General features: G+C 37.1%; 1 protein-coding gene and 1 pseudogene across 1 annotated transcript in view; both read right to left on the bottom strand.

Annotated features, from left to right (window-relative positions):
- RNF169 (ring finger protein 169) overlaps positions 1 to 26,930 on the bottom strand; it is an 82,295-nt gene that overhangs the window by 39,376 nt on the left and 15,989 nt on the right. Inside the window, exon 2 of the mRNA XM_061150341.1 lies at positions 11,832 to 11,905. Coding sequence (XP_061006324.1) covers positions 11,832 to 11,905 — 74 coding nt within the window. The remainder of the gene's footprint in view (positions 1 to 11,831; positions 11,906 to 26,930) is intronic.
- LOC133064540 (glyoxalase domain-containing protein 4-like) lies at positions 1,005 to 10,202 on the bottom strand (annotated as a pseudogene).

Below are 26,930 nucleotides of genomic sequence, written 5' to 3'. Positions count from 1 at the left end.
GTCTATTCAGGTCTATATTCTATTCCATTGATCTATGTCTTTTCCTTATGCCAACACTATACTCTCTTGATGACTATCATTTTAAAATCAGGTAGTGAAAGTCCTCCAATACAAACAGTCATTATTCACAGACATGATCCTCCATGTAGGAAATCCACTAGAATCTACAAAAAAAGCTACTGAAACTACTAAATGAGTCTAGCACATGGATAAAGTATCAAAAAGTATCCTACTTTGTAGGATAAAGTATCAAAATGTAAAAACCAATAGTATTTTTACATACTTGCAAGAATTGTAATACCACTTACAGTAATATCCAAAAATGTGAAATATTTAAGATAAATCTGATACAAGATCTGGAAAGTGAAAACCACAAACCACTGCTGAGAGAAACTAACGAAGAACTAAATAAATAGAAGGATATCATGTTGATGGGTCTGAAGACTCAATTACTGAGATATCAATTCTCCCCAAACTGATCTATAGACTCTGGGAAATCCCAATCAGAATGCCAGCAAGTGTTTTTGTAGACATTGGCAAGCCAAAACTAAAATTCAGATGGATATACAGTGAACCAAGAAGCCAAAATAACTTTGAAAAAGTCAAAATAACTTCTTACTATCAAGCTACAATAATCAAAACAGCATGGTACAGATCAATGATACAGATACAATATAGAGTTTGGAAGCAAACCCACAATATGCAGGTAACTAATATTTGACAAAGGTGCAAAAAGCAATCCAATGGAGAAAGGACAGTCTTTTCAGCAAATGTGCCAGAATAACTGGGACATCCATATGCACAACATATATAAAAATTAACTCAAAATGGATCACAGACCTAAACGTAAAGCCTAAAACTATAAAACTTCCAGAAGAAAACACAGGAGAACATCTTTGTTGACTTTGGAAAAAGAATTCTTAGATATAACACCAAAAGCAAAATCTACAAAGGGAAAAAAAAATGTACAAAGTGTATTTTTTCAAAGTTAAAAACTTCTACCATTCAAAGGGCTCTAAGAAAATGAAAAGACTGATACAGGGAGAAAAATATTTACAAAGCATACACCTGATAAGACTTGTATTCAAAAATCTTTCAAACTTCAACTGTAAGAAAATACAAATAAACACATGAAAAGATGCTCAACATTATTAGTTATTAGGGAAATACAAATTAAAACGACAATGAGATACCACTACATAACAACTAGAATTGCTAAAATTAAAAAGACTAACCCTACAAAATGTTGGCAAAGACTGCGAACAACCAGAACATTCATACACTACTGGTAAGAATTAAAATGGGAAAATCACTTTCGAACAGTTTGGCAGTTTCTTAAAAAAGGAATCACACCTCCCATATGATCCAGCCATCTCAAGCTTAAGTATTTACTTAAGAGAAAAAAAAATTATTTTGTACAAAGATTTGCAAGTGAATGGTCACAGTAGCTTTATTTGTAATAGCTAAGAACTGGAAACAACCCAAATGTCTATTAAGAGGCAAAGAGATAAACAAACTGTGACATGTACAATGAAATACTACTCTGCAGTAACAAAGAATAAATTATTGATACATGTAACTAGCTGAATGAATCTCAGAATTACTAGGCCGAGTGAAAAAGTGAAACAGAAAAGCATTAAGCAATTCAGACCAAAAAGAAAAAAACATTCACTGGACTTCATCATAACTAAAAACTTTTGTGCAGAGGATACTAACAAAAAAGTGAAAAGACAACCTACATAGTGGGAGAAAATATTTACAAATCATGTATCTGATAAAGAGTTACTATTTAGAATACATTAAAAAAAAAAACTTACAACTCAATAGCAAAAACCCAACTGGAAATTGAGCAGAAAGACCTGAAAAGACATTTCTCCAAAGAAGAAATACAAAGTTATCAATAAGGACATGAAAAAAGGCTCAATATCATTATTCATTAGGGAAATGTAAATCAAAACCTAATGATACCCACTAGGATGGTTATTTTTTTAAAAAATCAATAAATAACAAGTGCTAACAAGAACATGGAGTAATTGGGGCCCTCACACATGGTTGGTAGGAATGTAAAATTGTAGGGCTGTTGTAGAAAACAGTTTAATGATTCCCTTGACCTGGCACTTCCACTCCTAATGACATACCCAAAATAAGAGAGGGGGAGTCAAACGGACACTTGTATTCCAATGTTTATGCAGCATTATTCACAACAGCCAAAAAGTGAGAACAACTCAAGAGTCCATCAGGAAATGAAAGGATTAACAAAACAAAATGTTGTTGTTGTTCAGTTGCCCAGTTGTGTCCGACTCTTTGGAACCCCATGGACTGCAGCATGCCAGGCCTTCCTGTCCCTCACCATCTCCCAAAGTTTGCCCCAGTTCATGTCCATTGCATTGGTGATACCATCCAGCCATCTCATCCTCTGACGCCCTCTTCTCCTTCTGCCCTCAATCTTTCCCAGCATCAGGGACTTTTCCAATGAGTCATCTGTCCACATCAGATGAACAAAACACTGGAGCTTCAGCTTCAATATCAGTCCTTCCAACGAGTATTCAGGGCTGATTTCCCTTAAGATTGACTGGTTTGATCACCATGCTGTCAAAGAGAGTTTCACGAGTCTTCTCCAGCACCACAGTTCGAAGGTACCAATTCTTTGGTTCTCTACCTTCTTGACAGTCCAGCTCTCAGAACCACACGTGACCACTGGGAAGACCATAGCTTTGACAAAATGGAATATCCAGCCATAAACAGGAACAAACTACTAAAACATGCTACAATGTGAATGAACCTTGAAAACATGCTGTGTGAAATAGGCCATGTCATAAAAGGACAAATATGATATGATTCCACTAACATATCTAGAATAGGCAAATCTGTAGAAAGAGAAAGTAGGTTAGAGATTAATGGGGGTTGGGGGGTATGATGGAATGGGTAGTTATCGATTAATGGGTACAGAGTTTCTGTTTGAAATAATAAAAATATTTTGGAGAAAGAGAACAGTGATGATTACACAACACTATGAATGTACTTAAGGCCACTGAATTGTATACTTAAAGTGGTTAAAATGACAGATTTTATGTCATATGTATCTCACAGCACTTAAAAGTTTTTCTGTGTCATGTAACTTACTACGTAAGTATCATGAAGTTCCAGCTAGCATTCTATCCTTTTAGATACTAAATAAGTAACCTGTATGACAGGTTCACTCAAGGCAATCATCTAGCAGGAGGCTTCAACTAATCTTCTGGTTAGAATCAAACAGCGGAATTGTCTGACAGTTAAACACAAAAGCAAATGGAATTCCTAGCCATAGGGCAAGGCTCCACTGAAGGAACAGGCTGTGGAGCTCACTAGATTCTTCAACCCTGTTCTTTCAAGGGTGGAGATACCTACAGAATATTTGTAGCTAATCATGTCGTGAATAATACCCACTTTACCATGAAAAATTATTTATCTTCATAACTGCAAAAGCTGAGTGATGGGTATACAGGTGTTCATTTTATTATGTAAACATTACAAAAATTAAAAATTTAGAAAACATTTATAATATTCGTTATGCTAGTCAACAAACCTCAGGCACTGGATGACTCCAGAAATAACTGAAGGGCTTATAGGAGCCTCTGCAGAGAAAGTTCTGATTACTGTCTTTCAAATGCTAAGTAACTACCCCCAGAGTATGTATTCCCTATTATTAATAGTATTTCAAATGTTAACTAGCCATATTTAAGAGTTTAGAATAAAACACATATGAACTACTTTCAATTTGGAACCATGTCCCATTCATCCTTGATGTCTTCTCTCCCACTTTAGTACTATACATAGAGCCTGTATGCAGTAAGTTTAATTCCACAACATTTACAGCACATGAGAATCTGTGTTAGGCACTGCTTTTAGAGCTAAGGATATAGCCCTGACCAAAAATGACAAAGTTTTTTGTATGAGGCTTATATTCTGTAAGAATGTGATTGAAATGAAAGATGTGATTAGACTAATCAATTTTTAAGAGGTCTTTCAACAAATATTCCCTGCAATACAAACTATATCTATTTTAGTGACCGCAGCAGTCCCCACGTTTTGGAAGAGCTTCTCTCAATTTCACGGTAAAAGATAAGCAATGCAATGGTGTCATGAACACAGGCCTCGTGGGAAGAGTGCTGTTCAATGGCACTTTAAAAAAAATCTGGATATAACTGTTTTCATTAAAGTTACATGCTTATCAAAATTCCCTCCACCCCCAACCAAAGGTAATGTTCCATACAGCTGTCTCAGTCTAGAGAAGAATTTATCACTAATGTAATACAGTCACACATAGAGTGTGTCCTTCCAGGGATAGCAAGGATGACAGTGAGAGTTCTCCTCTTAATGGACTAATAATGATGGGATTTTTCTAAAATATATCAGACCTGTCAAAGATTAAAATACACAGATCTTTACCACCCCAGCCTCTCTAGCTGTGCAGGAAACAACCAAGTTATGAGAGCATTTATCACATAATGCATTAGGCCTCACAAGTGTTGAAACAGGAAATACTAATGCTTGTTATGCATGATGTCTTCTGTTAACCTGAAGCCTTGTTTTATTTTGTGAAGCAAACTATTCCTCACTTTCATCTTCTGCCATTGCATCAGCCAATAATCTGCTTCTCTCTGGATCCATCTTTCAGAGTTTTCAAAATGTTTCATCTCCCACAAAGCAAATTTCACATCCATCAGGGTCAGGCAGAATGATCACTTGCACTGTTGCTTTCCCTAGTGTGTCCGGACTCACAAGGAGAGTCAGAATTCCCCAGTTCTCCCATTTTATCAAGTCACCTGACAACTCTTTCTAGGGGCAAGAAAAGGCAATTTGTCCAAAAGCTGCTGCAAGATCACTGCCTCCTGGATGTCCTGTAGCTCCAGCTTATACTGGTTATCAGCCTAGACCAGCAAAGTCCTCTGCTTCTTTTCATCTTTTTCATAAACTTTCATTCCTAGTAAATTATACCAGTAGCTAAAGGACTTCTCAAGATCAGACTCTGGTAGAGTTACTTTTAATATAGGATCTGTCTGTGGTGGACTACAGTTCTGCAAACAGAATTTATATCCTCCAGGGGCTTTGGTTTCAAAAACACCTCCAGCAACCTCACTGAGTGGCCACTCCAGCTTCCTGGCATTGCTGATGGCCTGACAAGAAGAGTGAAAAAGTTGGCTTAAAACTCAACATTCAGAAAACTAAGATCATGGCATCCGGTTCCATCATTTCATGGCAAATAGATGGGGAAACAATAGAAACAGTGACAGACTATTTTCTTAGGCTCCAAAATCACGGCAGGTGGTGACTGCAGCCATGAAATTAAAAGACGCTTGCTCCTTGGAAGGAAAGTTATAACCAATCTAGAGAGCATATTAAAAAGCAGAGACATTACTTTGCCAACAAAGGTCCATCTAGTCAGAGCTATGGTTTTTCCAGTAGTCATGTATGGATGTGAGAGTTGGACCATAAAGAAAGCTGAGCACCAAAGAATTGATGCTTTTGAACTGTGGTGTTGGAGAAGACTCTTGAGAGTCCCTTGGACTGCAAGGAGATCCAACCAGTCCATCCTAAAGGAAATCAGTCCTGAATATTCACTGGAAGAACTGATGCTGAAGCTGAAACTCCAATACTTCGGCCACCTGATGCAAAGAACTGACTCATCAGAAAAGACCCTGACGGTGGGAAAGATTGAAGGCGGGAGGAGAAGGGGACAACAGAGGATGAGATGGTTGGATGGCATCACTGACTCAATGGATGTGAGTTTGACTAAACTCCAGGAGTTGATGATGGACAGGGAGGCCTGGGATGCTGCAGTCAATGGGATCGCAAAGAGTCGGACACGACTGAGCGACTGAACTGAACTGGTTAGAAGCGAGTGTGATAATCATGAAGTCATTGCCAAGTTTGTAGTCTCTGATGCCCTAATTGTAAGTCAGTTCTGCAACAAAATGATCATCCTCAGGTTCAAATCCATTCATTGTTTTACTTCATTTCCCATCATTAAGGCCTTCATTCCCAGGACATCACGATAGAAACGCCGTTAGGAAATGGTTTTCCACTTTGAACATGAAGTGCAGAACCCTGCAAGTCACCATGACCTCCTACAGTACCCACCCCTCACACACAGTGCCACACCGCCCATAGATGACGCCAGCACAGTAGTCCCAATGGCACTTTAAAAATTAGAGGCTTGTGCATCCCTAATTGTCTCATTTTCTTATCTAAATTGGTAAAATGGTCTACCCAATGATAGCAGACTACAGATATAATTTGTGAGAGCTGTAGGACCTTCTGGCCTCTTGGCGCTTCCTTAATCTTTCCCCTGTGCTCAGTCGTTTCAGTAGGATCACACTCTGCAATCCAACAGACTGTAGCCTGCCAGGCTCCTCTGTCCATGGGATTCTCCATGCAAGAATACTGGAGTGGGTTGCCATGCCCTCCTCCAGGGGAACCTCCCAAAACAGGGATCAAAGAATGAACATAACAAAATTCTTTCCCCAATCAATGCAACAAGATGGAGGGCTGAGCACATTCTAATATTCTCCTTCTGTTTAAAACAACATGAAAAGTCAGGAAACTTCTCTTTAATGGAACATATGTATAAAAGCACAGAAAAAAACAGCATGCCACTAGCAAACAAGATCACAAATATGCAGAAGATGGAACTAGTTTTCACACTTAAAGGTGTGAAATTACTAAATAAGCAATTCACAAAAAAACCCAGAAATAGCCAGTAAGCATAAGATGCTCCTCCTCTCTAGTAATCCAGGAAATGTAAATGAAAACATTGAGATATTTTATTCAGGAGATAGCAAAATATTTAAAATAACGAAAAGGGACTCTTTTACTGTTGATAAGAAAGTTAGGTTGAAAAAGTCTTTTTAATATCCACCAAAATGGTATATACAAAGTGTATATACCACTTGACCTGCACTTTCACTTCTAGGAATCTAACTTAATATTTGCTCAGATATATTCATACATGTTTAATGCAACATCTCTTCAAAATTGGGGGAAATGGGAAACCATTTAAATGACCAGTGGTTAAATGTATTATGTACACCTCATCCACACCATGTAATATCATTCGGTATGAAATAAGTACCTACATGAAAACACTTGCTTCCCATCCACACATACAAAAAAAAACACTGTCAGAAAAAAAAACACTCCTAGGTTCTTTGAAGTCTTTACCATGAGACCATAACACTCACAACCCTTCTCTGTGGAGTCACCTACTTGGCCTGTCAACTCCCCTTATTCACAGAAAACCTCAGCACAAAAGTTTCTGCCCAGCTACTCCAGTGATCATTCCTAAAGATTTCAATAGCAATATATTCTCTCAGGTTCTTCACTTCCTTCTAGATAAATCTTTTCTTCCATCCTATTTCAGTTACCTCCTCCCATAATCATACCCCAAACTGTCATGTTCAATAACTAAAACTACCTCTCAGCATCACATTTAAGCCTTTCACATTTAGGCCACCACTTCTAGGTTTCCAACTTTACTAATATGCTAGTCACCCTACTTTCACAATTCTTTATCACCATCAAAACTTCCAGTCCACTGACTCTACCACTCTCACTGTCCACCATGTCCCTCATGTTCTCGATTCCTTCCTCAAACAACATCCTTAAAGTAACCACAGTCCAAAATTACAACTTCCTTGTATACACCTTCAGGTCCACTGCATCATTCCCTCTGTCATACTTCTTAGCATACTTTCTAATCCTGGTTAAACCCAACCCATTGCTTAGTCCATGTTCTAATTAGTCTTATTTCCATTTTTGTCCCATGAGGCAGAGATAGCTAGCTGCCTACCCAGTATTCATTTTTTCATTTCTTACTAAAAGAATCCTAATTTTACCGAGGAAGCTAATGTGCCCAGGTAAAACACTGTTACCCAGCTTTCCTGACAGCCACAGGGAGTCTGTGACAGCCACAGGGAGTCTGTGACACTACACTACAAAATATAGGCGAAGTCACTGGGTGGGGCTTTGGAGAAAGCTCTTTCAAAGACCAAATTCAGCTGACATATGCCCTTCTGCCTTACCTTCTGTATAGATGGAATTATAGAGAAGGATCAACCATCTCACACCACAAGGAGACAGGCACACTAGATGTCTAAACAGAAAAACAAAAGGACCCTGAACCTCCGATGTCCTAGAGCTGCCATATTAGTCCTGGACAATTTACCTCCAGCTTTTTTGTTCCTTAAAAAAATAAAACTCCTAATTTATTTGAGTCATTATGTTGGGGTCTCTGCTGCTCTGCTTAGTTGCTCAGTTATGTCTTACTCTTTGTGACCCCATGGACTGCAGCCTGACAGGCTTCTCTGTCCATGGGATTCTCCAGGCAAGAATACCGAAGAGGGTTGCCATTTCCTCCTCCAGGGAATCTTCCCAACCCAGGGATTGAACCCGGGTCTCCTTGCACTGCAGGTGAATTCTTTACCATCTGAGCCACCAGGGAAGCCCAAGAATACTGGAGTCTCTACTATTGATAGTAAATACAATTCTTAATTCCTAAGCCCATTACAGTTTATTCCCCACAAGGCAACTAGAGACCTCTTAAAAATATGAAAGTGAAAGTCACTCAGTCATGTCCGACTCTTTGTGACCCCATGGACTGGTCCACAGGATTCTCCAGGCCAGAATACTGGAATGGGTAGCCTTTCCCTTCTCCAGGGGTTCTTCCCAACCGAGGGATCAAACCCAGGTCTCCACCAGGCGGCTTCTTTACCAGCTGAGCCACAAGGGAAGCCCAAGAATATTGGATTGGGTATTCTCCAGTGGATCTTTCTGACCCAGGAATCGAACTGGGGTCTCCTGCATTGCAGGTGGATATGTCAGATCATATTACTGGCTTCCCATCACACTTAAAATAAACTTAGGGTCCTTACTAGGCAACTAGGCCCTCTCTGATATGTCCCTCCTCTCTCTCGCAACTCACATCATACCAAATCCCCATACCACACTTCCATCTACAACTTGCACACTCAGTGCCATCCAAGGTGTTCCTTTAGCAAGGAAAACCTGTTTCCATCTCAGGGCCTGTGTGTTTGCTGTTCCCTTTACTGGGAATGCTCTCTCCTCACAACTTTACTTGGCTTGCTCCCTCACCTCTTCCAGGTAGCAACTCAAATGTTGCCTTCTCTGACATTTTCCCTGATCCCTGTATTAAAAACAGTCGTTTTGTGTCTCAAGTTTCCCTTCCACTCCCCTGTAACTCTTCCTACCTTGCTTTATTAATATATATTAAATACTTTTTTGCTTATTTACTGTTCATCTTCCCCATTAGAATGGAATCTCCCTAACAGCAAGAACCCTGGGTGTCTTTTTCAGCATCATATCCCTAGTACCTGGCACACAGTAAGGACATAATAAATATTTGCTGAATAAATGAATATACATCATGATCTCATTTATACTGAAAAAGACTGAAGCATATGTGAGTGTGTGTGTAAGTACATAAAAAATCTAGGATATACACTAAACTGTTGATGCTAGTTATCTCTGGGGAAGAGAGTGGAAAATAAAAAAAAGAACTTTCACAGCTTGCTCTGCATATTTTTGCATAAAAAAGACAAAATTAGCTATAACACATGGCAGGAAGAAAATTTTAAACATATTTAGAAATATAAATCTATTTATAGAATCATAAAATTTAGACACTCATAGTAACCTCAGTAAGCATAACACTACACCATGGGTAGAAGGATCTACGATTAGCAAGCAAACATCTTTTAAAAGACCTAGAATCAGCGGAATAAAACTTCCTGATAACTTTTTTATAGCCTTTATAAAGGTTTTTACTGTCATTTAGACAAAATAATAAAGTATACTAAGCAAAGTGTATTGTACATCAAATTAGTAATGAATTGTGTAGAATTAATTTCCATCACTTGCTCAGTAAAAACTTTTAAATATCTCCCTTCCCTAGGGATTCATCTAGATAATTATATATTTGCTTTGTTTCAGAAAGTATGCATTCTAAGACACATCTTTTTTATCAAGTTCTCCATCCAAATGTCTAGTATATTAATTTTTTTACTTTATGGAGGCATATTTTTACATGTTATATAATTCATCCATTTCAAATATATAATTCAATGGTTTTTAGTAAATTTACCAAGTTGTGGAACATACCATAATTCAGTTTTAGAAACCTTTATCACTGCAATAACATCATTCATGTCCATTTACTGTTAACCCCCATTCCCACCTCTACTCAATCAACCATTAATCTACTGTCTCTATACTTTTGTCTATTGTAGACATTTTCTATAAATAGAAACATACAATATGTGGTTTCTTTCATGATTTCTTTCACTTAGCATCTTTTCGAGGTACATCTATCTGGTAGCACATGTCAATGTTCCTTTCCCTTTTGTTGCTGAATAGTATTCCACTGTATGGATATGCCACAATAGTGGCACAATAGTGGCATATCCACTATAATTTGGTTCTATGACTTGGATTTCCATTCTCCAGATAATACAATAGATTAAGGATAACTTAGGTACTTGGGGAAGGGGGGCAGGGAGTATCTATGGTTAAATTTATTCAACACAATGACATAGGTGAGTGTTTTTCAAATCCAATCCAGTTTATACAGAATGAGATTGTCCTGGCTTCACTCAACAACATTATGCTATCAGTCACTTTTAAAACTATTTTTTCTGTCCCTCCCTCCTAACAGGAACAAAAGGATAGTTCCCCAAGGTTTCTTTCTCTCTACTAAGGTTTATAAAAAATCTCTACACTTACTATGTCTTCTGCTTTACTTCTTTTTTCTACCTCCGAGTCCTTATTTTCTCATTATCTTCAAGCTGATAGCTTTAAAATTTCCATATTCTCCAAATTTCTAAAAAGTTACATTAAAACTAAATATCTGCATATTCTGGAATTTTATTTAAAAGAAATCTGTGGTTCTCTTCATGAAGCCCCTGAGAACAATTTCTTTCTATGTATAAAAAAGCTTTGTAACTGATTTAAAATGAAAAACAAAAAGCTCACAACTCTAATATAAAAGGAGCAAGAGGACCCATGTCAACATTTGACACTCTCATTTAAAAGAAAAGATCAAATATATAGTAGTTAAGCACAGTCTTTTTTCTCTTTAACATGACCTTTCATTCAGTCTAAAATGCCACAATAATGTTATTGTTTTGCCTCTGCTTTATGATGATGTCCAATTCAGATTAAGTGGATTATCTGTCTTTATAAAATATTAAACATCTACATGTAGAATAATTATCTAGTCATTATGATCTTAGGTAAGGGATGGTGGTTCAGGGAGAGGGCTGGGGAAGGATAATACAAATCTTATACTTCTTATAACCAGACTTTTTGAAGTCTTAATTTTCCAAATGATTCCCAGACTATTAGCTTGAAAACATCAAAAATAAGATGATGGGGACACAGCTAAAAGCTTTCCCAATGGTAAATGTTCTCTAACTAGAAAATTATTCCACTACCCCTTTATCAGTCTAAGTTACAGTTCTTACTGAACACCACATGTAATTAGAGTAATCTTATAAGATAATGAAAAATAATACAAGCTATTATTATTAAAGGTTAAATGTTAGCTTTTAACTAACATTTAAATGCTAAGAACACCTCTCCTGGTGGCCAGTTATTGTGGCAGGTGTATGATAGGCTCTGTGAGCTACATTTTCATCTGTTTGCTATAATGCAGACAGGTTCTACATTATCAATTTTAAAATTCCCTATTAAATCTAAACTTCCACTAAGTACTCTTTAATGTCATTATTCCAATTTATTTTAAGAAAGTGAATGGCATAATAATATGCATACTATACCTTTTTCAGGCTTTCATATTCCTCACGAAATTCCCCAGGCTTGCTTAATTTGATTGGTGCTCTGAATATAAACTCTGGAGAAATGAGAAAAGAAAACACTTTTTAACAGAACTTTCTAGGAAGGAACCAAGATCTTGTCCTACATCATAAACCACATAAAAATTGTGGTCATCTTCCCACAATTTGAGTATTCATTCATTCATTTAACCAATACTTATTAAAGGATATAAACCAGGCACAGTCCTAAGCACTGGGGAGAAGCACTGAACAAATAAAGTCCTTGCTATCATGGAGCTTACAAAATTGTGGAGGGAAACAGATAATAAACACACAAGTGTGTGTGTATAATACCTCTGATGGTACTAAGGGCTATGAAGGAAAATAAACATAAGGTAGAAGGAAAAAATAGTACAGAGTGGTCTGAAGGGTCTCACTGATAAAAGTAACATGGTAAAAGACCTCAAGGAAAACTATATTTAAAGCTCTTAGTTCAGGACTTCCCTGTCAGTCCAGTGAGTAAGACTCCGTGCTTCCACTGAAGGAGGCGCAGGTTTGACTCCTGACCCAGAAACTAAGATCCCACATGCTGCGCCACTGGCACAGCCAAAAATTATTTACTTAATTTTTTTTAAAAAGCTCTCAGTTAAATATTACCAAGTGACATTTTAAATAAGCTAAAAGTTTTACTCATACTACTGTTTCTTTCTACTTCTTTTCAACACTGCCAACAGATTACAACCTATAAATATTTTCAGTATATACCCTGATTTTTTCAGCGGTTTTGATCAGCCTATAAAATAAAATCAAAACTTTTCAATGTCACTGAAGGTCTTCCAGAGACTGATCACAACTTCATCTTTCTAACGCACTGTCTCTCTTAACTCTTGACTACCTAATTACAACATACATGCCACATATTTCTAAACCTTTTATGTTGCTTTCTCAGCTGAAATTCTGTGTTCTTCTCTTTTCTAGATATTTAAATCCAAGATTCCAGGCCCACAAGAGGCACACAATACACATTGGTTATATAGAAAATAAAAATCCAACTTAGGAACAAATAAAAGATAAGTCCTTAACGCTATAAAATCGAAGGAGAAAACACACACTTCAGCCTTCTTAAATGTACATGACACTTCTATACACCCCCATATATATATTTAGTGACTTAAACACGGTATTTAAGACTTACTAATAACTCTACATCCATTCAGGTTGATAATATTTGTTGCAGAAAAGTGGGCTCCTCAAAAAGGTGACTTTTGTCCTTTTTCAGTTGTCTCAACTACTTTAGAAAGACTCATTTACACCAGAGAAATGTGGAAGATTCTTAGAAACACTGGACCTAATGCAGATGCAGAAAACAGGAACTTAAAGCTGTACCAAACAGGAGAGAATTATTAGACCCAGGGCTTGGGAGGAAAACATTCCATCACCTTCATCCACTTAAAAAATAAACTCCTGATGACTATTTTAATCGTATCTCTTAAGAACATTTCTAATTATAGGCAAATAGTATTTAAAAGCAGATGCTGTAAAAGAGCAGTGGAAGAGGGAGGAGAAAAGCAAAACCCTTAAGGCAAAAGAAGGAAAATACTTTTAATCCATTTATGAAGAACTTATTCCTGAACAATACTTCACATACATTTTCTCAGTGAATCTTCACAGAAACTTTGTAAAGCAGGTATTATAACCATTTTACAATAAGGAAAATGAGGGGTTAATGACTTCCCCAAGACCACAGAACTAGTACATGGCAAAATTAAGAGAAAAAGAATTAAGGTATAATGACGGAAACTACATAATGATGAAAAAGTGAAGTCATCAAGAAGATACAATAATTATGAATCTGTATGAACCTACCACAGAACAAAACAATAAGACTATAAGAGAAACTAATAAATCCAAAATTATAGTAAAAAAAATTTAACATATCCCAATCAAAAACAGATCAGGCAGAGCAAAGGTAATAAAAATACAGAAAAATTGAACAATAAAATTAACAAACTTGATTATGTATTATGAATTCAATGAACAAAATATATATTCCTTAAAAGCACAAGGAACAATTAAAAACACACTAGGTCTCAAAGAAGTTATAAAAATTTTCAAAGAATTCACATTATATAGACTTTGTTCTTGGATTTTAACTGCCATTTTCCAAGCCAAGTTCTGTAGCTACCTGGCTGATAACTTTAGCTTACCCAATATTCTTTCTCAATAAATTCCTTTTCTGCCAGAGTAGATTTCTACTGATAACAACCACTGGCAGGGGAGTTTGGGGGAGAATGGATTCATGTATATGTATGGCTGAGTCCCCTTGCTGTCCACCTGAAATTACCACAACATTGTTAACTGGCTCCAATATAAGTGATTTAGTCGCTAAGTCATGTCCAACTCTTAAGACCCCATGAAATGTAGCCCGCCAGGCTCCTCCATTCATGGGATTTTCCAGGCAAGAATGCTGGAGTGAGTTGCCATTTCCTTCTCCAGGGGATCTTCCAGATTCAGGAATCAAACTCTAGTCTCCTGCACTGCAGGCAGATTCTTTACCGACTGAGCTACCAGGGAAGCCAATATAAAATAAAAAGTTTAAAAAAATAACAAAACTAACAACTACTGGCTGATTCTATTTTTCACATGGTACTATGAGATGATTCAGAAGCAAAACTCAAAACTGGTTAAGGAAAAAAAAGAGAGAGAAGACAAATTACTCCTAAGAATAAAAATGAGGACCAAGTTAGAGGTATGAAGTGAGTTTAAATCTCCAGTAACTATTAAAACAGTGTTACAATGAGTGATCTTGTATATGAATCATTTTGCATGTCTACAAGTATAGCCACAGATTAAGTTGCTGGAATCAGAACTGCTGGGTCAAGGAATATGTGCTTCTGTAATTCTGGCAGACAATACCAAATCCCCCTTCATAAAACCTGTACACAGAGTCCCACCAGTGATGCATGAGACTGCAATTTCCTCACACCTTTGCCAGCACGATGAGTGCTGAAATTGTTTAGCTTTCCCAATATAATTGGTGAAATTCTGCATCTTATGCGCTTAGTGAATGAAACTGAGTACTTTTCATGTATCTGAGTAATTTACATTTCCTTTGATGTGAAAAGTACATACATTTCCCTTACTCCTGCTGGAGTTAACTTTTTCTTCCAGATCTGTTAAAGCTCCGTGTAAGAAAAATTACCCTTGTGTCACATGAATAGCAATACTTTTCTTAATTTATCATCTGTCTTGACTTTGCTTACAGTGGTGATTTTTGTGTAGTTATATTAATCAAACTTCTCCTTTATGACTTCTGCATTTTGCATATTTGGAAAGACCTTCCTCAGGCCAAAATATAGTAACAAATTCTACCAGTTTCTTCTGGTACAAAGTGTAAGACTCTTCTCATATCTACTTTTAAAAATTCTAAATCTATTTTTTATTTGGAAGCAACATAAGGAGCATAATCTTATTCAGGCTTTTAATAAGTCTACTATCCAACACAAGGGACCAAAAGTACTTTAGTGACAGACTAGTAAAAATGATTATAATTTTTACTTACTGTTAGAGAATTTGTTTTCTTTAAAATAATTCTTGATGGCATTTAGAAGAAAATGTCCAAAGAGCCTAACAGCTTTATTATATAGTGTAAATAGTACAAAATTAAAAGCCTGATCCCAAACTTAGAAGCTTCCAGAGTCTCAAATAAGTCAGTCTTAACTTCCTCTTCTAAAAATCAGAAAAATACCTACTATGACAGCCGAGTATGAGGATCAAATGAATATAATGAAAGTGAAAACACTTTGTAAACTATTTTCAGACAGTAGAGTGGCATGCAGTAGAATCTAATAACTATAAAACTGCCTCTGGTATTGACGAGATTAAGAAATGGTAGTTTGGTCTGGTTTATTTGCAGGTATAACTTAAGAGAAATGAAGATAATTACCCAACTGCTTGGATACATTTATTATATGAAAAGTTAAATTCACTTTGGGGTACTTACTAAGAAATCTCAACGTTCATATATAAGGCCAAGTAAGAACTCGGCATACTGACTGAAATATTACTATACCTTGACTCATTTGAGGGTAAAAGGTAATGACAAGGGTAGGATTAATTTCTACTCACCAAGATTAGTATTGATATAGATTAGTTTACTGCTGGATTAAGATTAGTGAATCTTGATGCTTTAAAAATAAAAAATGCTAAACAGTCACTTTTTGCAAATTCTCCCAACAGGACTGTGCTGCATTAACTGGCATCATGCCCAAAAGTTCAAAAAATTACACACTCAACAAAGTAATTCTTGAACACAAAAACAGTTAAGAATAAAAGGTCATGAACTGGTCCAATCTGACATTAACTTAAATATTTAAGCCTTTTCCTATTTTAATAATGCCCTCTAGAAATGTCAACAAGGCAAAAATAATTTTTTTCTTCCCTATTGGCTTGCAAAAAGAACATATTAGGTTCTGACACCTGCTCTGTCAATTAAGTGAGAGTATCTAGATATATCAAAGATTCTCTTTGCCTTGGTCTCATCTATCAAGTGGAAATTAAAATACTGGCCAAATCTACTTCACAGGAATGCAGATGACCACATTTAGTAGTAGCAGTAATCAATGAAGAATCCCTATAATAAAAACACAGCTAACATTTAATAAGAGCACACCACATGCTAAATGCTACACACATGTACACACACACAATGCAGAAAAGACAACAACAGCAGACCTAACTGCCTATCTTAAGGCTTGAGTACAGGGTTAGCCTTTAACTGGTGGCTAGGAAGACTGGGGAGAGTTCTCAGCCACCTTGATTAGGTACAAGCTCACTGTTACGCAAACTGTCTTACTATGTAAACTGTATAAACGATGTAGTTATGCTGAATACCTTCTTTCCTGATGGGATTCTGGAATTCTGGAACATGTTAGGCAGACAGTCCCTATATGATCAGCCCCTAATAAAAACTTTGGGCAATAAGCCTGTAAGAAGCTTCCCTGGTTCGCACCACTTAACACATGTAGTCACAACTTGTTGCTGGGGAAAATAAGCATGTCCTGTGAGACTCAACTGAGAGAGAACTCTAGAAGCTTATGCCTGGTTTCCCCTGGACTCTGTCCAATGTTCCTTTTCCCTTTGCTGATTTTAATCTGTATGCTTTCACTGCAATGAATCATAGTTACACTAGGACTATATGCTGAGTCCTGGGGGCACTGCTAGTGAACCATCAAACCTGTGGCGGGGGGGGGGGGGGGGCGGGGGGCGGTGTCTTGGAGCCCTCCTGAGTTACATATACACAAGGCATGGACTAAAATCTCTTCAGATCTCAGTTTCTATTAGAGAAATGAGATTAACTTCTAGAGCAAATGATTCAACACAGGCTTATCTAGCTTTATTGTGCTTCCCTTTCTTACATTTGACAGGTATCGTGGTTTTTACAAATTGAAGGTTTATGACAACCTTGTTATTGTCAGATGATGATCAGTATTTTTAAATTAAGGTATGTACATTGTTTTTTAAACCATGATGCTACTGCCCACTTAACAGACTACAATGTAATATAAAATGAACTTTTATGTGCACTGGAAAACCAAAAACTTTGGTTTTATTGCTTTATTGCAGTATTCACTTTATTATGGTGGTCTGGAACCAAATTCTCAGTATCTCCAAGGTATGTCTGTAATAATATTCTTATTTCATTTTCATTTACTACTCAATAGGTTTCTCTAAATTCTGAAACACTCTATTATATAATGGGTAAGAATGCTATTAGGATTTAAACTTACATAAGTGTAGCTATAATATCAAAATAATTTCTTAGAAGCCTTATGAAATATGGTTTCAATCCACCTAGACTATTATGAGAAATGAAGCAGGAAAAAAGGTCAGAGAAATGAAAATCTCCCCTTTTAAATCAAAGTCATTTACAATGCCTCTTAAAGCTTACTGGAGAACATTTTAATTATACTAAGATATTTATCAATCATGATTAACCTTTCAGGTTCCCTGAATTTTAGCACAGAAAGAACATTAATTTAACAACAACAAAAAAAAAAGTTGCTGTCTGCTGATGTGGGACTTGACTTTTCTTAATTTTCTCTTTACTTCCCTCTACCTTTCTAGAGTCATGTCAACTCCCTCCACTCCAAAAGCTGAAACTGTAGTTGAAACACCTGCAATACTATCAAAAAAGGAGAGCAACAGGAGAAAATCTACATGATTTGGTAAGGTGATGCTTTTTTAGATAAAATATCAAAGACATGACTCATAAAATAAGTAATCCATAAGATGGACTTCATTAAAATTAAAAATTTCTGCTCTGCAAAAGACAAAGTCAAGAGAGTGAGAAGAAAAGCCACAGACTTGAAGAAAACATTTGCAACAGATGTATTTGATATAAGACTGTTATCCAAAATAAACAAAGAACATCAAACTTAATCAGAAAACAAGATTTTTTTTAATGGGCAAAACCTTAACAGACACTTCATCGAAGAAGATTTACTGTAAAGACGATGTAGCAAACAAGCAAATGAAAAAAAAAAACAAACACCCAACATCATATGTCATTAGGGAATGACAAATTAAAACAAGATGCTGCTACCCAATGCTATGGCTCAGGAGGGAAAGAATCCGCCTGCAATGCAGGAGACACAGGAGATGCAGGTTCAGTCCCTGGGTCAGGAAGATCTCCTGGAGGAGGGCATGGCAACCCACTCCAGTTTTCTTGCCTGCAGAATCCCATGGACTGAGGAGCCTGACGGACACAGTCCAAAGGGTCACAAAGAGTCTAAGCATGCACACACACACTACATTCCTAATTAGAAGCACTAAATTCCAAATCTCTGACAATAACAAATTTTGGTGAGGATGTGGAGCAACAGAATTCTCATTCATTGCTGGTAGGAATGCAAAATGATAGAGCCACTTTGAAAGGCAATCTGCCAATTTCTTACAAAACTAAATACACTTTTACCATGTGTGTGTGTAGGTCACTTGAGTTGTGTCCGACTCTTTGTGACCCTATGGACTTATAGCCCACCTGGCTCCTCCGCCCATGGAATTCTCCAAGCAAGAATACTGGGGTGGGTTGCAGCACAATCCAGGAATTGCACTCCTTGATATTTACCTAAATGAGTTAAAAACTTATATCCACACAAAAACCTGTAAATAAATGTTGATAGTACTTTTGGTCATAATTGCCAAACCTTGGAAGCAACCAAAATATCCTTCAGTAGGTAAATGGATAAATAAACTGAGGTACACACTGTGAAATTATTAATAATCAAAGAAAACTCAGCTAAAATTAGAGTAGGGCCAGGCCTGCAGGGGGAGTGCTCATGCCCCTCTGTATCTGTCAATTACTCCAAATAGGAAGAGCTATACACCTGTCTACCTGTGACAGAAAGATGTTGCTTACTTTACTATCTAGCAAGAAGAAAACTTCTTTCCACCCAAAATCAACTGTACCAATCAGACATGCAGCAGCTCAACCGATGAGAAGCCTCCATACTTTGTACTCCCAGCTTCCTCCATGGACTCTTTGGCTATTACAGCCCTTCCCAACATCCCTCTTTTCCCTGTAAAAGCAAATTCCCCTTCCTTGTTCTCTGGATTTGCCTCCAGTCTGCCACAGTTTGCATATCTTGAATGTCAATTTTTCTGGCTATTCCCAAATAAATTCACTTTTTCTGGTAATATAACTGTCTATTATATTTGAAAGCCGATAATCCAGACAATGGAATATTATTCAGTGCTTTAAAAAAAAAAATGAACTTTAGACACTCATGAAAGAAATTAGAGATGACGCTAACAGATGGAAGGATATACCAGGTTCTTGGATTGGAAGAATCAATATTCTCAAAATGAATATACTACCCAAGGCAATTTACAGATTCAGTGCAATCCCTATCAAATTACCAATGGCATTTTTTCACAGAATTAGAACAAAAAATTCTAAAATTTATATGGAAACACAAAAGACTCCAAATAATCCAAGCAATCCTGAGAAATAAAAACGAACTGGAGGAATCTGACTCCCTGACCTCAGACTATACTACAAAATTACAGTAATCAAAACAGTCTGGTACAGGTGCAAAAACAGAAATACAGATCAACAGAACAGGACAGGAAGCCCAGAAACAAACTCACACACCCAACTAATCTATGATAAAGAAGGTAAGACTATACAATGGAGAAAAGAGTCTCTTCAGTAAGTAATACTGGGAAAACTGGAAAGTTATATGTAAAAAAAAAAAATGAAATTAGAACACTAACACCATATAAAAAATAAACTTGAAATGTACTAAAGACCTAAATATAAGGCTGGACACTATAAAACTCTTAGAGGAAAATAAAAAACAGAACGCTCTTTGACATAAATCACAGCAATATCTTTTTTGATTCACTTCCTTGAGTAAGTTAAACTAAGGAATCTGAGTGATTTATGAGGTGTTACTGTACGGCCATCCTTGGTAACAAAGCTACCATTCTGGTGAGTGATAGTGATAATAGGGGTGGCTGTGTATGTGTGGGGGCAGGGATCATATGGTATATCTCTGTACATTCCTCTCACTTTGCTATAAAACTAAAACTGCTCTAAGAAATATATTTGAGGGCAGGGGAAGCACAGTAACAAGATGTTAAAAGAACCAAAAAAGGCAACATCACCCTCCCTAGTCCAGAGGAATTGGTCCCAAGACCCACCAATCCCTCCCTAGGATTTTCCAAGTGTTTCAGTAGCACAGAAACAACATTCACCCTTCCTTCATCTCACAGAAAAGAAATACTAGAAACTATTTCAGGTGTCACTGAATGTTGAGTATCTAAGTATTTATAAATGAATCCAGTGGTGGAAATACTTTCTTAATGCCTGTCCTCTGACAATTACAGTTGACCCTGGAACAACACACACTTGAACTGCACAGGTCCACTTACACACAGGTTTGTTTTTGTTTTTTTTTTTTTCCAGTAAATACCTACTACAGAATCATATGATCTAAGGTTGAATCCAAGGTTGGCTGAAGCCACTTATCCATCATAAAGCTACATATTTTCAACTGTGCAGGGGGTCGGTGCCTCTAATCCTCGCATAGTTCAAGGGTCAATTGCAACTGCACCATGTATAAAAGGAAGAGAAACTCTGTAAGGCTATAATACCCTAAGAATGACAAACACCCATGGTCAATGACCAAAGCTGAGTACTGCATTCAGTCTAATGTGAACTGTAGGAGCAGCTGTACTTCCTTGATGGTCCTTCCTGAAAAGGATCTTCTCTAGGGTGGTGTGACTGGTTATTAATAAACGCAAACAAACAAAACAAACTATATGACTGGTATCTTGCTAATTGCAGCAGACCCTCAGGAATAGTGTCATTGTCAAAGCACCCACACTCAATACAAAATCAGAAAAAGAACCTCCCTGAACTATACTCAGAAGACACTACCCCAATAACTCTGAAATCCAAAGATACCTATGCTTGAGTTTTTACCCCTGTGGGTTCAATTTCTTATCAGTGCAGCAGAATGAAAAAAAATAAAAAGAACTCTAGACTTAAGAGTCCCAAAATCTAGATCCTAATCTGGACACTCCCACTTACTAGTTATTTGTCCTTGGGCAAATAAAAAAATCTCTTTACTAATTTCCATCTCTATCTCCACCACCAGCATCATTCTGATGACTGGCAGTTATGTAGTACTTTCATTATGCCAGGTCTATTTCTAAGCACTCTGTGTATTTTTAACTCACCTAATCTTCATAATGACCCACTGGGGAGATGCTATTATCCCCATTCTACAGATAAAGAAACTGAAGCACAGAGCATATAATTTGCCCAAAGCTTCACTGTTATAAGTGAAAGAGCTATGATTTAAATTCGGGCAATCTAGCTCCAGAATCAGTGCTTTTATCCATTATTCTTCATTACCTCTTTAATATTAAAAAAAAAAAAAAAAACGGGAAAAAAAATCTGAACAACCCTATATAACAATGGGCAAAAGGACATGTACAGGCAGTAGATGTATTTTTTATAGAAAAAAATAAATTCAGATGACTTATATTAAAATATGCTCTATTTCACTCATCTTAAGATATTAAAAACTTTTAATTTTTACTTATTTATTATGCATTTTTGGCTGCACTGAGTCTTAGTTGCTGCACGTGGGGGCTACTCTCCAAGTGCCGCGTGTGGACTTCTCATTGTGGTAGCTTCTCCTGTTGCAGAACACTGGCTCTAAGGTACTCGAGCTTCAGTAGTTGCAGCACATGGGCTCTAGAGTGTGTGGGCTTCAGTAGTTGCAGTGCATAGGTTTACCTGCCCCAGGGCACGTGGAATCTTCCTAGACCAGGAATCAAACCCAAGACTCTTGCATTGGCAGGTGGATTCTTAACCACTGGACCACCAGGGAAGTCCTATTAAAAATTTCTGAAACAAAATACTTTTATGTATTAGATTTACAAATATGAAAAAATTTGATAAAGACCAGAGTTAGCATGGGTATTCATTATCTTAATACATACATATGTACAAAGATGTAGAACAAGAATATTCACTGCAGATCAATCACAATACTGAAGAGTGGAGACAACCTAAATGTCCTTCAATTTTAGACTAACTGAATACGTTATCAGTGACTAGCATACAATGGATCCTTTTCTGTACTGTCTGTTTTTATTCCTGGTCTGGTTTCTTGCTTTACATGGTAATTTTTTTTAGAATGCCATCTACTGTGCAATGAAAAACTATAAAGGCTGTGAATGATATTATACTCCTATAAAAGATTCACCATGTTCTGTGACTGGCAGTCAGACTCAAAGTAGATCACTTCACAATCCAATCAGGACACGAGCTGATTCAAGGTTGGCTGCAGGCTTTGTAAAGCTTGAAAACATCTATCTTAGTCGGTAGCCCTCCCAGTCTAGGGTATTTACCAAGCCTGCCTTCATTGGAGAGTCCTGAACTCTCTTTCCTCAACGATGAAGAAATGCTGAGACTGCTTTGCTTTTCATTAGACTTCTGTGGAGCTTTTTAGCCTTTTACCCTGCACCAAGACTTTGCCTCAAGAGAAAAAAAGCAGGTAGAGAGGCTGTGGAGGTGGGTGGTTGTGGGGAGATGTACCCCCCTTCTCTCTGGGATCTTGGCCTCTCAAGTTCTGGTTGCCTTGGCAGCCCTGAACTATAATTTTTGTATCCCTAGCCCCATGAAGAAAGCTCTGCTGGATTTTTTGCTTCTTAAAAGCAATACTCACCCTCTGCCAAGAATCCACAAAAGTCTGAAGCCCTGGCTGCCTTGGCAACTTACCAATGCCTTCATATAGATCTTTTTTTTTTTTTTTAAGTCAGGCTTTTCTGGTTATTCTCAGCAGGAGTTTTGGTCTGCGACCGTCTGCTCCATCATAGCCAGAAGCAAAATCTACATTCTTCATAAGCAGTGGAGAAGACAAGGTTTTCATCATGAAACCACAAACCATTACTGAAGAGGGAATAAGCAATGATGGAGAAGACAAAAGGAGAGAATATTCTTTCGAGAAAGTCAAGAAAGGAATCCAAAAAAGGTAGGAACACATGTGGCCAATTCCTAGGGAAACTTACAATCTTACAAGGAAACAAAAAAATGTATGTGAGTGAAACTACTTCAGAATGTCCAAGAGTTATAAAACTAAACAGCTAAGTGCTGCATGAGGTAGAGGTGCACAGCAGCAAAAGAAGGCAATGCATCAAAATCCATCTTCTACAACAAAATCTATGCAAGGGCAGAGGTGCACAGGAAACAAGAGGCCATTATCCATATTAATCTCAAGGTTACCTGCTTATACTACCCACCAAACTTCTGAATTACCCTCAATAAGGAGAAACTTAAATGTTAAATTAAGCATTCCATTTAGAAGTAGGAAGGTGGAAACAAGGGGAGTGAACTACAAACATGTTCTAAAACAAAACTAAAGTGCTTTCCATTTCATCTGTATTTTCAGTTTACCCCTTCTAACTCTCCAAGAGTGCATATGACAGAGTAGTGCCAACTGTCTTAAACTAATGCAACTACTTATTTACCTACTTGCCCAAGACAGTAACAATTTATAGTAGGCAATATGAAGAGTGTTTACCTGGAAAGAAGAGGAAGTACACAGAAAAAGAATTAAAAGCTAATAAAATGTTCATGCCAGATTTTAAGCCTGCTTACCTAAGTACCATAATTAACACTACAGATCACTACTCTAATAACTTAAAGCCATGTTTTAAAACTATCCTTGGCAAAGAATTAATAAAATCAAAGGTCACCGCTCACATACCAAGAAGTTAAAAGATGTTTATAATTTTTGACCTAATAATTTCATTTTTTGTCAACAAAGGTCCATCTAGTCAAGGCTATGGTTTTTCCAGTAGTCATGTATGGATGTGAGAGTTGGACCATAAAGAAAGCTGAGCGCCAAAGAATTGGTGCTTTTGAACTGTGGTGTTGCAGAAGACTCTTGAGAGTCCCTTGGACTGCAAGGAGATCCAACCAGTCCATCCTAAAGGAGATCAGTCCTGGGTATTCATTGGAAGGGCTGATGTTGAAACTGAAACTCCAATACTTTGGCCACCTGATGCAAAGATCTGACTCATTGGAAAAGACCCTGATGGTGGGAAAGATTGAGGGCAGGAGGAGAAGGGGACGACAGAGGATGAGATGGTTGGATGGCATCACTGGCTCAATGGACATGGGTTTGGGTAGACTCCGGCAGTTGGTGATCGAGAGGGAGGCCTGGCATGCTGCGCTGTTCATGGGGTCGCAAAGAGTTGGACATGACTGAGCGACTGAACTGAACTGAATAATTTCTAGCAATCTAAGAAAATAATCTAAAGTATAGAAAAACTTTATGTAAGAAGATTTTCATTGCAACATTGTTCACAATTGCAAAACAAGGACTGATTATAACCTAAATATCGAATACTGAGGGAATGACTAGGCTAACTATGCAAGTCGCTAGACTGAGTATGCCTTATAATTTCAAGAACATTAAATATGGAAACAGCAATAACAAATGGAAAAGAAATAGTAATATAATTATAGAAGTCACAAAGGGAGAAGAAAATGTTAGTGATAACATATCAAGTTATCATACATAAGTGTGTCAGAATAATGGAAACCATGATCAGAGATCAGGAAGTTAAAAAGGGAAGTGAGCAGTGAGGAAGAGGGAGGTGCTGTGGGAAGAGAAAATACACGAAAAAAAGGCACAAGACCCTTTCCCCAAAGCACTTATTAATAGAGCTTATTAGTTAAGACAAAGTCATAAAAAGTTGTAAGAGATTTAAATAATTATAGAGACAATGACAGGTGCAAAATCACAAAATGAACAACTGCCAAATGCATCTTACAAGCAAACGCTGCAATAGACATCAGTAGGAACAAGAGAACAAAGCCTGGGAAGGAGAGGCAAGGCTTTGGGAAGGTGGGATGAAGCTGAGTCTAACTGGTAAAACTTAGATAAGTCAGAAGATGGAGGAAGAGCAATTCATGTGAACAACAAAGCATGACCAAGAGTGTGGTAACACTACTGAACGGCACACTTAAAAGGTTAAGATGGTAAGTTGTGAATTATGCTTTTATTACCACAATTTTAATTTTTTTAAGCATGAAAGCTGGATAGTAAATAAATATGTTCTACCCTAGCAGAAAGTTTATGTAGGAGGTGGTATAGGCCAGAAAGGGTAGGTTGGGGCCAAACTAGTTTAAGAAATCTAAACTCATCCTGTCAACAACAAGGATAATACTACCATATTTAATATTATTAATAAAGTAAAATTATTAATAAACAATAAAACCCCAGTTATCCAGCATGCTTGGGGAATACAATGTTCCTTAAGTTTATGGGGTAACAATGCCAAATTTGGGCAGGATCTTCCCCATACACAGTTACAGCACTTTACCATCCACACATGTCTGCCTGGTAACTTCCATAAACAGAAAGATCCCAGGCTGTGGAGACCAACCAGATTCCATCACTTACCAATGTGCACTCAGCACAATACAACTTGTCTAGCCCTCAGTTTCCCCAATCCTCAAATAAATTGTTATAAACGATTAAATGACATGATTTAAAGTAATGCTTTATACAATGTTGGATATATAACTGATAATTATTAAATGTTAGATACTTCCTTAAAAGGAAAAATTCTACTTAATCTTTTCAGGGATAGCAATTTCTCAGACTTGTAGGAAAGTATAAGGAATTTAATGAAAAAAATGGCATCAGAGATTTTTTTTTTCTATATATATAGTGCTTATTAACTGTTAATGAAAATTAACAATAAATTTTCAAATTCCAAGTTGTATCTTGCTTCCTTAGTTTAAAAAATTAACATGATTTGTAACTTGATCTGGAAGGAATAACAAAGGAGTCTTTTTTTTTTTTTTTTTAAAACAAAGGAGTCTTAAGCAGCCTAAGGCTTTGTGGACTCACGGCCAGATAGTAAATACCCAGCTTTGCCGACCAAGACAGTCTCTCAATTCTACCATTGTAGCATGAAAGCAGTCATAGACAATATAAACAAGCATGGCTGTGTTCCAGTAAAAATTTACTAAAATAAGCAGGAGGCTGGATCTGGCCTGCTGAATATAATTTCCTAACCCTGGTGCTATAGATTGAATGTTGTGTCCCCCACAAAATTCACACATTGAAACTGAATCCCCAACATGATGGTGTTTGGTGAGGTCTTGGAAAAGTGACTAGGTCACAAGGGCAAAAAGCTCTCATGAAAGGTTAGGGTTCTTGTAAAAGAGACCCCAGAGAGCTCCTTTGCCCCTTCCACCAAGTGAGGACACAGCAAGAAGATAGCCATCTATGAACCAGGAGGCAGGCCCTCACGAGACACTGAGTCTACCAGTCTTGATTTTTGACTTGCCACACTCTAAGACTAAGAAATAATTTCTGTTTTTTATAAGCCACCCAGTCCATGGTATTCTGTTGTCACAACCCACATAGATTAACACACCTGGATTAGAGAAAGACAAAGTAAGAGAGTAGAATTTGCAAAAGCAGGTATTAAATAACAGTTGAGTCAAAGTGTGAAGAGTAGAGTCAAAGTGTAAAATTCCTTGCTGAATCCAGCAACGGCCCA

Source organism: Dama dama, chromosome 1 (genome assembly GCF_033118175.1).
Source record: "Dama dama isolate Ldn47 chromosome 1, ASM3311817v1, whole genome shotgun sequence".
NCBI classification, from domain to species: Eukaryota; Metazoa; Chordata; class Mammalia; order Artiodactyla; family Cervidae; genus Dama; species Dama dama.
Note: the sequence above shows the minus strand (reverse complement) of the source record. Positions and strands in the feature narration are given on the sequence as shown.